We start from the raw sequence: 12,312 nt of genomic DNA, 5'->3' as shown, positions 1-12,312 counted from the left end.
TCAAGCATAATATTGTCATTTATTCATTAAAAGCAGTTTCATCATTGCCTAATATAAATATCAAATTATTCTTAATAAATGAGTGTGTAGCGCATGAAGTTGCTCTTAATATATCGTTAGCCAGAAAGGTAATAAGACGTGCTCCACACTACGCTAAACTTCTCATATTTGCGTTACTCAATTTTGCGCTTCCGATATTGTGCTGCGTGTTACAGTCTAAGAGCTGCGAAACTAGTCCCGTGCACAAACTGCAGCAATCAGCGCCGCACCGCGGCCTGAACCATCTTCGGAAAGAACCAATTCATATCTTACTGTACCGTTCAGCAGCAAGTTCATATTTTCCATTAATAATCTATGGTAATGCGGATGAAAGCGATATACACTACCATCAATACCCACTGACAAGTCCTTGACATTCATTTTCCGGATCAAACAGACCAGCCCACAGGCAGCCAATTTAGCGGAACGCGTAGATACGGTCTCGCAGATGTAGCGCAGACACATCAAATCCTTCTCATTGCTCGTTCTGATGCCCAGACTATCCATTACCATTGCAGCATTGCGAAACCTTCCCGGCTCATCAGACTCAATCTCCGTTATAAAACGGGTCTCAAATTTACCCCTTTCATGAAGTCCCTTTGACTTTACGCCCTTGAAGAGGACATCCTTATCCATCAGCTCCACTATAATATTGCGCACCAACTCGCCCATATACATGCCAGAGATGCACTTCTCGTACACTTGTTTTTTGGGATTAATGGAAAAGTTGTCCACCTCAATATCGTAGCGAGTGCGTATAAAGTCCAGCACGCCATTGTCCCCAAAGGCACCCCACTCACAGTTGATGATCATATAGGGTTTTTGGCTGGTCTGATATCCCGGAAGCATTTCGACATTTGATGTTTTCTCGACGTAGCAGGCGTTACTGCCCGTACCCACAATCATTCCGATTTTACAATTCGGCTTATGAAAAGCGCAGGACATCAAAGTTCCCGTCGTATCATTTAGAATGGCGACGACTTTAACTTTAAGGTCGCCTCGTCGGGCTATCGCATCTCGAAGCAATTCGACAACGTTCTTGTTAACTACTCCTTCAGACTTGAATCCCTTCGTCCAGGCAACTAGAGTGCCATTATCAATGCCAACCTGCTTGCACGGAAATGAGAATGTGAAGCCAAGGGGTAAATTAGCACTTTCCAATTTATGATCTTTGCAAAAGTCAGATAGACACTGAGCAATAAAGTCAAATAGCTTAATGCCCGGGCCCTCCATTACACTCTTGCTAATGCCGTAGGTCTGGCCATCAATATGTACAGTACTTTCGGATTCTAGGTTTACCAACAAGACCCGGAAATTGGTACCGCCCAGATCTAGCGCTAAGTAATTACCCCTCTCCCTACCAGTTGGTAGGTCCTGCACGTAGGTGACAAAACACTTCATTGTAGCTCTTGGATGTGTGTCCTTTGCAAGACCCATGGTCATTTCCCTGGTCATACGATGAATTATCTCCTCCATTCTGTTTTGATCTATTGCGAACTGTTGACAAATTCTGTAAGCTTCCGGGTAAAGTGTCTGTATTTCATCCATGACCAAGGAAAGCCAACGTAGAGGGCGCTCTGTCAGCTAATTATAATTTGGAATTTTTGCTGGTTTAGCAGTAACAAAATCTAAAATAGGAGTGAGATTTTTTATTTACATCTTATCCGAATGTTGTCAGTGAAATGGTTTCAAAACAACTTGATTATCAATAATGTAGTCAAATATATCATATCGACAATTTATACCTTTGGCTTGAAAATGGTTCAATGAGTGCAACTCTCCTCCCACAGTCATTTTAGAGTTTTGGCATTATGGATACTCTCCTTCTTCTTGAAATACGAGCGGTATATGCCGGCATTAATAGTAATCCCTTTGGGCATATGGAATACTCACTACAGAGGGAGGCCAAATACCGGCAGGTTATTTCATATTGGCGTAGAACTTACCTCTTATTCAGATTTGTTACGGACTATCTCAGGCTCTAAAATGTTGAGCAAATGGCGACTCAATGCATAAAGCTATATATTTTCATCTAAGATCGATATAGACGAGACCCAAGTTGCAACCCATACCTTTGCCAAGAGAGATAAGTTTTAATATATATGATTGCCGATCGTAATGGTCATATCTTAAAAACTGAGCACAGTATAGACGCCACACGATACTCGTGCCTACTTTAAATGGAGGCGAAATGTTTAGCGTATAAACAGTCGCGCGCTTAACAAGGCGGGCATTGCCCAAAGCCAATGTACTCTATTAAATTTGAACAAGTTCAAAAATGATGCTTAATCGACAGCGCTCACGACATACGAGCATACGGACAAGGGCTGCCTGCTATAGGATAGCATCTGCAGCTGCCTGACTGCTATGCAACGATGAATGCCGCGAATACTGCTTAAGTAACGATACGTTCCCGGGTAACACTTAAACACAAGCACATAGTAATACTGTAGATATATGATTGATTTAATGCGAACATCGAAAGGACCAAATGGTTATGTTATAAAACTATCTGCAAATTCTTAAAAAATATCAGTATGAGTAATATCAAAAGCGTATGATACAAATTCGACAAGGTAAGTGCTTCTTCAGTGTCTGAATATCCAACAAGCTGTGTGGATAATTCTACGCAATGCCGGCAAACCAGCTGATGGTGGAGTTTTACGAGAAGCCTGTGTGCACGGATGTGGATGCTTTTCCTGCTGCACAGTCGGTGAAGCCGGTGGACGTCGAGTGTAGACCGCAGCAGCTAACGCCGCGCCGCGGCCCGAACCATCTTTAGAACGCAACAGCTCAAATTTTGTGGAACCCTTTAGCAGTAATCCCATATTTTCCATTAGCAACGTATGATAATGCGGATGGAAGCAATAGACACTTCCATCAATGCCCACTGTTATGTCTTTGACGTTTATTTTCTTGATCAAAGCGACTAGTCCACAAGCTGCCAGCTTAGCTGAACGTGTGGATATAGCTCTGCATATGTACCGCAGGCAGAGCAAATCTTCCTCCTCACATCCTTTGACGCCTAACTCATCCATTAATTTGCAAGCATTGCCGAATTCGCCCGGTTTGTCGGACTCAATCACACTTAAAAAGCGAGTAAGAAAAGTCTTTCTCTTACGAAGAGTCTGCCACGTTGCATCTTTGAAAAGCACGCCCTGGTCCATTAGATCCACAACAATGCGCCGGACCAACTCTCCCATATACTTACCTGAGATGCACTTCTCGAAAGTCTGTTTTTTGGGATAAACGGAGCGTTTGTCGACAGCATTATCGTAGGAATTGCGTACAAAGTCTAGCTCGCCATTATCACCAAAGGCACCCCACTCGCAGTTGATGATCATAAAGGGTTTACGGCTGGTTTGATATCCCGGTAGCATTTCGACATTTGATGTTTTTTCCATGTAGCAGGCGTTAGTGCCCGTACCTAAAATCATTCCGATTTTGCAATTCGGATTATGGAAAGCGCAGGACATCAAAGTTCCCGTCGTGTCGTTAAGAATAGCAACAATATTGACTTTGAAGTCGCCTCGACGATCGATAGCTTCCCGAAGCAACTCAACAACGTCCCTATTTACTACTCCCTCAGACTTGAAGCCTTTCGTCCAGGAAACCAGAATACCCTTGTCAATAGCAACATGCTTGCACGGAAAAGAAAATGTGAAACCAAGTGGTAAATTGTCATTTTCTATTTTATGCTCTTTGCAAAATTGAGATATGCTTTCGGCAATAAAGTCAAATAATTTGGTGCCCGGCCCCTTCATCATATCCTTGCTAATGGCATACGACTTGCTAATAACGTCAACATTCGTTTCGCTAATTACATTAGCCAACAAGACACGAAAGTTGGTTCCGCCTAGATCCAGTGCTAGATACTTGCCCCTTTCGCTACCGGTAGGAAGGTCTTGCACGTAAGTCACATAACATTTAATCGAAGAACTTGCATGGGTCTCTCTTGCAAGACCCATATAGATTTCGTTGGTCATAATTTGAACAATCTTTCCCATTGTATCTTCATCAAGCTCGAATTGCTGACAGATTTTAAAAACGTCTGGGAACTGCTGTTCTAATTTATCCATTTCTTAGATGATTGCCTAAAGCTCATTTCAAAGGCTTGTTTAAACGTATAATTTGTTGCCGCTTCCAAATAATAATCACATCCATTTTTATCGTGTACTGAGATCGGCATTTAAATTTAAAAAAAAAATTCATTTGGGAGACTAGGTAAAAATGGGAAAGCCCTGTCTTTGTCTGTTTAAAATAGATTAATTTCCCTGCCAATCAAAGACAAGTTAACGAAAAAGTAGACACGCAAAAAATAAGATATATATATATATATATAAATATATATATAATATTAAATATTCATGCACTTAAATAGTTAAATTATTATAGCGGACTCATAAGGAGACATAATCTACGCAACGTGTATATATATGTGGTTTAGTGTTCATGCTATACTAGCAGCATGCACTCCTGGATTGAAAAATTGTTTGGAATTTATTTAGAATCAACATATTACGAAAATATATTCAGAAACAAGTAAGACAATGCTTTTAGTATAGGGGGTTAACAGTAACTTAGTAGTTCAAGTTTCTGTTTCTTGCTGTAAAGTTTTGGAATATAGTTAGCCACGTCCCAAATAGCTGTTGTTCAATCCCAATACGGAGTCTACAGTAACTGTCATAGATTATTCTACATGGAAATAATGAGGTTATCTGACGGGAGACCTGGTGGTTAGTGGGTTACCCCCTTTAATAAGTATAAGTTCCAATTGTTTTACACAGAGGCAGTCAATGACCCAACTCACTTCACTCAAATAGCTGAAGTCAAAAAGTCAAATGTGAAATTAATATGAAATATATTTTATGCAGATATCATGTAATGCCATGTGTTGATATAATTAAATAATTATAATTGACTCATATTCGTTTTAACCTTTTCGCTTCGATCGCAGCTACGATAGCAGCACCCACTCCTGGACTATCTTCTGCTATGATGAACTCGAATTTGTTTTGGGGATTGGTCAGCAATAAAGCATACTTATTAAGGTTATTTAGGAAAGTGGGATACAAGCGGCATACCCCACCATCAACAGCAATCGAAATGTTCGCGTAGCTCATCCGATCGATCAGGCAGGCGACACCGACAGCTACCAACTGGGCGGATCGGAGGCTAACGGTTGCGCATATAAAGCGAAACGTTGCCAAGTCTTGTTCAGTACAGTTATTAATGCCAAATTTGTCCATGGCCTTCTGAGCTGCCGTATAAACATTCGGCGGATCCGATTCGACAGCCACAATTGACTTCATTTCCATGTTCCATGAAATGCCTATTTTATCCATGCTCGCATCCTTAAAAAGAACCCCCATTTTCATTAGACGCACGACTATAAGTCGCACCAGTTCACTTATGTTAACTGTGCTGATGCACTTCTCATAATACATCATGCCCGGATTGTTAGAATTCGCATCGATTAACTTGTCGAACTCGTTGCGTATAATGTCCAAATGTCCGTTGGAACCAAATTTTCCCCAATTAGTGTTTATAATCATAAACGGGTGGTTCCTATCCCCTTCATACATTTCACATGCTTCAAGCTGCTCTACATAAGCGGATTTTGTGAGCAATCCAACAATAATACCCATTTTACAATGGGGATACGACCAATTAATTGCCATCAGAGATCCAATGGAAATGTCGACAATTGAATTTAGATTTATGCGTATGTCCGTGAACTCATTCAAAGCATTGCGCAGCAGCTGAACCACGTTTTTGCCCACCGCACTTTGAGCCCCAAAATCTTCGGTCCATCGGGTCAAAATTCCTACGTCCAGAGCCAACTTGCTAAGTTCAAAAGCAAATGCAATTCCCATAGGAAGGTTATCCTTCTCAACCTTTTTTTTTCTGACAAACGCCGCAATATTGTAGGCCAGAAAGTTGAAAAGCGTAGTGCCTCGCGATGCGGCTATCGTATGTGGCACAATGAGACTCCTGGAGCTCATGTATACGTCCTTATCACAACTGAATTTGACTAGCATAATACGGCAGTTAGAGGGCCACATCTCTAAAGCAAGGAAACGACCTCGCTCGTTTCCCGTCGGCAACTGTTGTACATAACTCAGCAAACAGGGTACAGAGGATCGTTCATGGGTATCCCTGGCCAGACCTTTAAGTAATTCACCGGTCATTGAATTGCGGATGGTTACCAGAGTCTCGTCGCTGAGCATAAAGGGCTTCAATAATTTCCATGCCTGTGGAGAGTCGATTTCAGGATCGTAATTCTGCATCTTAGAGGAAAAGCGTTAAATATGTATACGTGTACTATTTGATTTGTATACTATTTACTTCTTTTCGTAGTGTTTAATCGAATACAATATTTTGGAATGAATAACAGTTTGTAAATTACTCAGTTTGAAAATTATTTGTAAGTAACAAGGCTTTATTCGAGATGCCCGACTAGGAGATACCCTGAACCCAGTCCATTCTGCATTTTTTAATATTTTCCATAACTTGTAGAGCATTAAAAACAAAAAAATAAAAACCGACCTTATGAGACCAAAATTAGAACCATCATCGCCTACACATCAAAAAACTAAAAAAAAAAGTTCTTTCTCCGCCCGGTCTCGAATCCAGTAATTGTCGTCAACGAGCACCGCTGCTACCAATACCGCCACTGCAGTGCTTGTACAGGAAGGTGCAAATCTCAGGTTAAGTAGCAGCTGACAATTCAATTGAAGACAATTCAAGCACAATTCAGTAACAATTCTGATTCTTCGAATAGAAAAGAATATATGCATTTGAATGTATGTGTTCACATGTATAGCAAATACAAAATACGTATGCGTGGCACTGCTTTACATGTGATTTAATAACTTCTGTTTTACTAAGTGGATTCTAATGAAATTTTCAGAATATGATCTACATATTCTACTGGCTTGGCGGAAATTCAGACTCCTTCAAGCGGAAAAGATATCGATTATTGAAACAAAAAATCGACTCTAGCTTTTATATGCTCTGAGATAGATATGTATATTTATGCATACCAACAGACAGACAAATATACAGAGGAGCAGCCCTAAGTCGACTTAGCTCGTCGTCCTGATCAATAACATATGTATATACTTCTTACAAATACATTACCAAAAATGCTTAAAAATGCCTTAGAGAACTAACTTAGTTAACTAATTTGGCTACAAGAAAAACAACTGGATACGAGTTGGGTGTTGTGCTATGTACATAAATGGGGAATTGCCTACATAGAATGATAAGGCTGTAGGCGAAGATAGGATTGAGAATAGTGTAACTTTCCACTTTTTATACTCTAATCGCATTGAAAATGGGAAATCAGGGTATAATGGGTTTGTGCAAATGTATCTAACAGGCAGGAGGCGTGGCAGACCCCACAAAGTATATATATATGCTTGATCAGGACGACAAGACGAGGGGATTGAGCCCTGTCCGTCAGTCTGCCCGTCCGTCTGTCCGCCTGTCCGTCTGTCCGTATGTGTGAACGCGTGGATCTCAGCATCTATAAGAGCTAGAGACTTGAAATTTTTTGTAGGTCCGCGTATAGCACGCGAATATCGAGTTTGTTTCAAATATTCGATAACTATTCGCATTTAATTGTTATCGAATAAAAACATGATTGAAATGCAGGGCCATTATGTGAAGGCGTTTGCATCGCAACCAAGCCAATAGGATATGTAGATCATATGCTGAAAATTTCATTAAAATCCATTAAGTAAAACAGAAGTTATTAAACAAAACGTTTGGCCAATTTGCAAAAGCACATGTCACGCATTTTCCACGCATTTTCTATTCCAAGAATCGAAATTGCGATTATTGAATTATCAGCTGCTACTCAACTTCAAATTTGCAACTTTTGCAAGTGGTGCAGTGGCTGCGTTGGTAGAGGCGGCGCTCGTATGCAGCTAGTCGCAGGGTTCGAGACCGGCGGAGATGATATATTTTTTGTTTTATTTATTTTTTTTTTTCAATTATGAAGTGGCGGTGTTAGTAGAGTTGGTGCACGTTGTCCAAACAATCCGGGTTCGAACCCTGGTCTCGTAATGTCGTTTTTTATTTGTTTTTTTTTTTTTTTGAATTCTCGATACAAACTACGGAAAATATTAATAAACGCTGATAGGACCGGGGTCAGGGTATCTCCTAGACTAGAGTTTTCTTACTTGCTTAATATAATTGTAATTTGTTGCAAAAGCTCAGGTATTTCAGTGGTTAAATGATATTTATGAGTTGAGCACCCTTCGGCAGTTCAAATGTGTATTGATCACCTCATCACTCAAGATAGAGGATAGCAAACCAAACAAAGACTGTTCGTTCTACACAAAGGAACATTATTTGTATCATTTTCCACACAAATAATGTGGGTTAAATTTTAAAATAAAATGTAAGGCTTGCATTTAATATACACATAGTCTAGACGTATATGCTAAGACCATTAAATAATTTAATCTATATTATTTCTACGCTACTACACTTGCTCACTATTTTCGGTTTTTATTGCTTATGCTAGACCAGCTACGATGGCAGCACCAACTCCTGGACTATCTTCTGCGATGATGAACTCAAACTTGTTTTGAGGATTGGTCAGCATTAAGGCGTACTTATTGAGGTTCATTTGATAACTGGGATACAAACGATATACCCCACCTTCAACAGCAATCGAAATGTTTGGGGAGTTCATCCGATTGATTAAGCAGGCTACACCAACAGCTACCAGCTGAGCAGAACGCAGACTGACCGTTTTGCATATGAATCGCAACGTTGCCAAGTCACGTTGACTACAATTTCGGATACGAAATTTTTCCATTACTGCCTGGGCGCTTGTGTAAACATTCGGCGGATCGGATTCGATTGCCATAATTGACTTCATTTCCATTTTCCATTGAATGCCGAAGTAGTCCATGCTCGCTCCCTTAAAAATCACTCCCATATTCATTAGACGCACAACAATAAGTCGCACTAACTCGCCCATATATAAGGTGCTTATGCATTTCTCATAAAACTTTGTGCCCGGTACGCTAGACACAGAATCGACTAATTTGTCGAACTCGTTGCGTATAAGCTCTAAATGTCCATTGCCGCCAAAGTTACCCCACCCAGTATTGATTATCATTATTGGGATGGACGGATCGCCATCATATAATTCGCACGATTCAGTCTTCTCCACATAAGCAGCATTTGTGTTTGTGCCCACAATTAAGCCCATTCTACAATTGGGGTGCGACCAGCTTACTGCCATTAGTGCGCCGATAGCAATGTTGACAATTGAATTCAGGTTTATGTGTATATCCTTGTACTCATCCAGAGCATTCCGGAGCAGCTGCACCACGTCCTTACCCACCGCTCCTTGAGCGCCATAGCCCTTGGTCCACCTGAGCAAAATCCCCACATCAAGAGACAATTTATTAAGTTCAAAAGCAAATGCAATTCCCATGGGAAGGTTATCCTTCTCAACTTTTTTATCTCTGACAAACACCGCAATATTGTAGGCCAGAAAGTTGAAAAGCGTAGTGCCTCGCGATGCGGCTACCGTATGTGGCACAATGACGCACTTGGAGCTCATGTATATGTCCTTCTCGCTACCGAACTTGACTAGCATAATACGGCAATTGGTAGGCCACATCTCTAAAGCAAGGAAACGACCTCGCTCGTGGCTCGTCGGCAACTGTTGTACATAACTCAGCAAACAGGGTACAGAGGATTGGTCATGGGTATCCCTGGCCAGACCTTTAAGTAATTCACGCGACATTGAATTGCGGAGGGTTACCAGAGTCTCGTCGCTGAGCATGAAAGGCTTTAACAATTTCCATGCCTCTGGAAAGTCCTCCTCGGGATCAAATTGCATCTTATTGCATGAAATATAAACGAATAATTTTGACTGTGCGGAAAGTCATGTAGTATTCGGCTAATCGTGTAGTGTTCAATGAAACATTTTATTATGATAAAAAATGGAAGAAATCTCTGTCATATTTACTTATTACCGAGTGCTTTGATTGTCATATAAATTGGACATCGGTATACGTGCAAGGCATCTTTCCAAGTCTTATGAAAAGTTCGATATGGATTGGCTTTGGTGGGAACTGTCGGATTGATCTTTCTATCTTGAAAAATTAATAGTTATGTGAATGACTCCAGACTTATCTTGTATTAACTTGACTGCACTGAAAATGAGAACGTTTTCTATCTTTCTATCAAACTTATGTATCATATAGAAAACATCATGTCGACGCAATCTTACAAAATAAATATACGGATAAAGGATGGGCAGTCGGATAAATAGATACATGGACACGGCTAACTCAATTAGGCAGTTTCAAAAATGTTAGTATAAATATGATAGTCCCAATCCTTTTATTTTATACCCTGCACCTATTGAATGGAGAGTATAATGGTTTTTTGAAAATGTTGTTAGCAAGTTGAAGGATGCTCGGCAGATCATATAAACTATACTTATGTATTGCCTGTTCGTCTGTCTGTCCATATTAACGTAGTGATCGTAGTAGTGAGCATTCCCATTTCAAGATTATCATAGATTATTCTACATGGAAATAATGAGGTTATCTGACGGGAGACCTGGTGGTTAGTGGGTTACCCCTTTTAATTAGAATAAGTCAATGACCCAACTCACTTCACTCAAATAGCTGAATTCAAAAAGACCAATGTGAAGTTATTATAAGATATAGTTTATGTGAATGTAATGTTTTGTCATGTATTAAAATAGTTCAATAATTGAGTCAAGATCGTTTTAACTTTTTCGATGCTATGGCAGCTACGATAGCAGCACCCACTCCTGGACTATCTTCTGCGTTGATGAATTCGAATCTGATTTGGGGATTGGTCAGTAATAAGGTATACTTATTAACGTTATTTAGGAAAGTGGGATACAAGCGGCATACCCCACCTTCAACAGCAATCGAAATGTTCGTATAGCTCATCCGATCGATCAGGCAGGCGACACCGACAGCTACCAACTGGGCGGATCGGAGGCTAACGGTTGCGCATATAAAGCGAAACGTAGCCAAGTCTTGTTCAGTACAGTTATTAATGCCAAATTTGTCCATGGCCTTCTGAGCTGCCGTATAAACATTCGGCGGATCCGATTCGACAGCCACAATTGACTTCATTTCCATGTTCCATGAAATGCCTATTTTATCCATGCTCGCATCCTTAAAAAGAACCCCCATTTTCATTAGACGCACGACTATAAGTCGCACCAGTTCACTTATGTTAACTGTGCTGATGCACTTCTCATAATACATCATGCCCGGATTGTTAGAATTCGCATCGATTAACTTGTCGAACTCGTTGCGTATAATGTCCAAATGTCCGTTGGAACCAAATTTTCCCCAATTAGTGTTTATAATCATAAACGGGTGGTTCCTATCCCCTTCATACATTTCACATGCTTCAAGCTGCTCTACATAAGCGGATTTTGTGAGCAATCCAACAATAATAGCCATTTTACAATGGGGATTCGACCAATTAATTGCCATCAGAGATCCAATGGAAATGTCGACAATTGAATTTAGATTTATGCGTATGTCCGTGAACTCATTCAAAGCATTGCGCAGCAGCTGAACCACGTTTTTGCCCACCGCACTTTGAACACCATAACCCGGGGCCCATCGGATCAAAATGCCTACATCCAGGGCTAGCTTGTTAAGCTCAAAAGCAAATGCAATTCCCATGGGAAGGTTATCCTTCTCAACCTTTTTATTTCTGACAAACACCGCAATATTGTAGGCCAGAAAATTGAAAAATGTAGTGCTCCGCGATGCGGCTATCTTATGTGGCACAATGACGCACTTGGAGCTCATGTATATGTCCTTCTCGCTATTGAACTTGACTAGCATAATACGGCAATTGGTGGGCCACATCTCTAAAGCAAGGAAATGACCTCGCTCGTGGCCCGTCGGCAACTGTTGTACATAACTCAGCAAACAGGGTACAGAGGATCGTTCATGCGTATCCCTGGCCAGACCTTTAAGTAATTCACGCGACATTGAATTGCGGATGGTTACCAGAGTCTCGTCGCTGAGCATGAAAGGCTTTAACAATTTCCATGCCTCTGGAAAGTTCTTCTCGGGATCATATTTCTGCATCTTATATGAGGAACCAATATGTAACAAACAGGAAATTTGTTCAGTGGTTTTGTGAAGTTATGGATTTGTGTGCAGTATCTGTGTGCTGTAGTTGTGTGATCTGTTTATAATAGTAGGAGCTTGCTCGGTATATATGTATTGAATG

At 40.6% G+C, this 12,312-nt stretch overlaps 5 protein-coding genes across 5 annotated transcripts; all 5 read right to left on the bottom strand.

Moving 5' to 3' along the window:
* Positions 1 to 60: 60 nt before the first annotated feature.
* On the bottom strand, positions 61 to 1,713 carry LOC111600255 (hexokinase type 2-like). The gene has a single exon (XM_023316300.2). The coding sequence runs from the start codon at positions 1,585 to 1,587 to the stop codon at positions 232 to 234; it is 1,356 nt and encodes a 451-aa protein (XP_023172068.1). The 5' UTR covers positions 1,588 to 1,713; the 3' UTR covers positions 61 to 231.
* Positions 1,714 to 2,481: 768 nt separating this feature from the next.
* Positions 2,482 to 4,247, bottom strand: LOC111600284 (hexokinase type 2-like). Its single transcript, XM_023316334.2, has one exon. The coding sequence runs from the start codon at positions 4,116 to 4,118 to the stop codon at positions 2,628 to 2,630; it is 1,491 nt and encodes a 496-aa protein (XP_023172102.2). The 5' UTR covers positions 4,119 to 4,247; the 3' UTR covers positions 2,482 to 2,627.
* Positions 4,248 to 4,911: 664 nt separating this feature from the next.
* On the bottom strand, positions 4,912 to 6,457 carry LOC115482804 (hexokinase type 1-like). The gene is made up of 2 exons (XM_030222913.1): positions 6,388 to 6,457; positions 4,912 to 6,329 (listed from the first exon to the last, which is right to left on the bottom strand). The coding sequence occupies exon 2, from the start codon at positions 6,327 to 6,329 to the stop codon at positions 4,962 to 4,964; it is 1,368 nt and encodes a 455-aa protein (XP_030078773.1). The 5' UTR covers positions 6,388 to 6,457; the 3' UTR covers positions 4,912 to 4,961.
* Positions 6,458 to 8,462: 2,005 nt separating this feature from the next.
* LOC111600287 (hexokinase type 1-like) lies at positions 8,463 to 10,065 on the bottom strand. Its single transcript, XM_023316339.1, has one exon. The coding sequence runs from the start codon at positions 9,908 to 9,910 to the stop codon at positions 8,567 to 8,569; it is 1,344 nt and encodes a 447-aa protein (XP_023172107.1). The 5' UTR covers positions 9,911 to 10,065; the 3' UTR covers positions 8,463 to 8,566.
* A 769-nt stretch (positions 10,066 to 10,834) lies between these two features.
* LOC111600286 (hexokinase type 1-like) lies at positions 10,835 to 12,167 on the bottom strand. Its single transcript, XM_030222777.1, has 2 exons — positions 10,967 to 12,167; positions 10,835 to 10,887 (listed from the first exon to the last, which is right to left on the bottom strand). The coding sequence occupies exons 1-2, from the start codon at positions 12,165 to 12,167 to the stop codon at positions 10,835 to 10,837; spliced, it is 1,254 nt and encodes a 417-aa protein (XP_030078637.1).
* Positions 12,168 to 12,312: the final 145 nt, after the last annotated feature.

This window comes from Drosophila hydei, unplaced genomic scaffold (assembly GCF_003285905.1).
Source record: "Drosophila hydei strain 15085-1641.00,03,60 unplaced genomic scaffold, DhydRS2 tig00000063-arrow-pilon, whole genome shotgun sequence".
Classification (NCBI taxonomy): domain Eukaryota; kingdom Metazoa; phylum Arthropoda; class Insecta; order Diptera; family Drosophilidae; genus Drosophila; species Drosophila hydei.
This window is presented reverse-complemented; position numbering and strand designations above follow the sequence as displayed.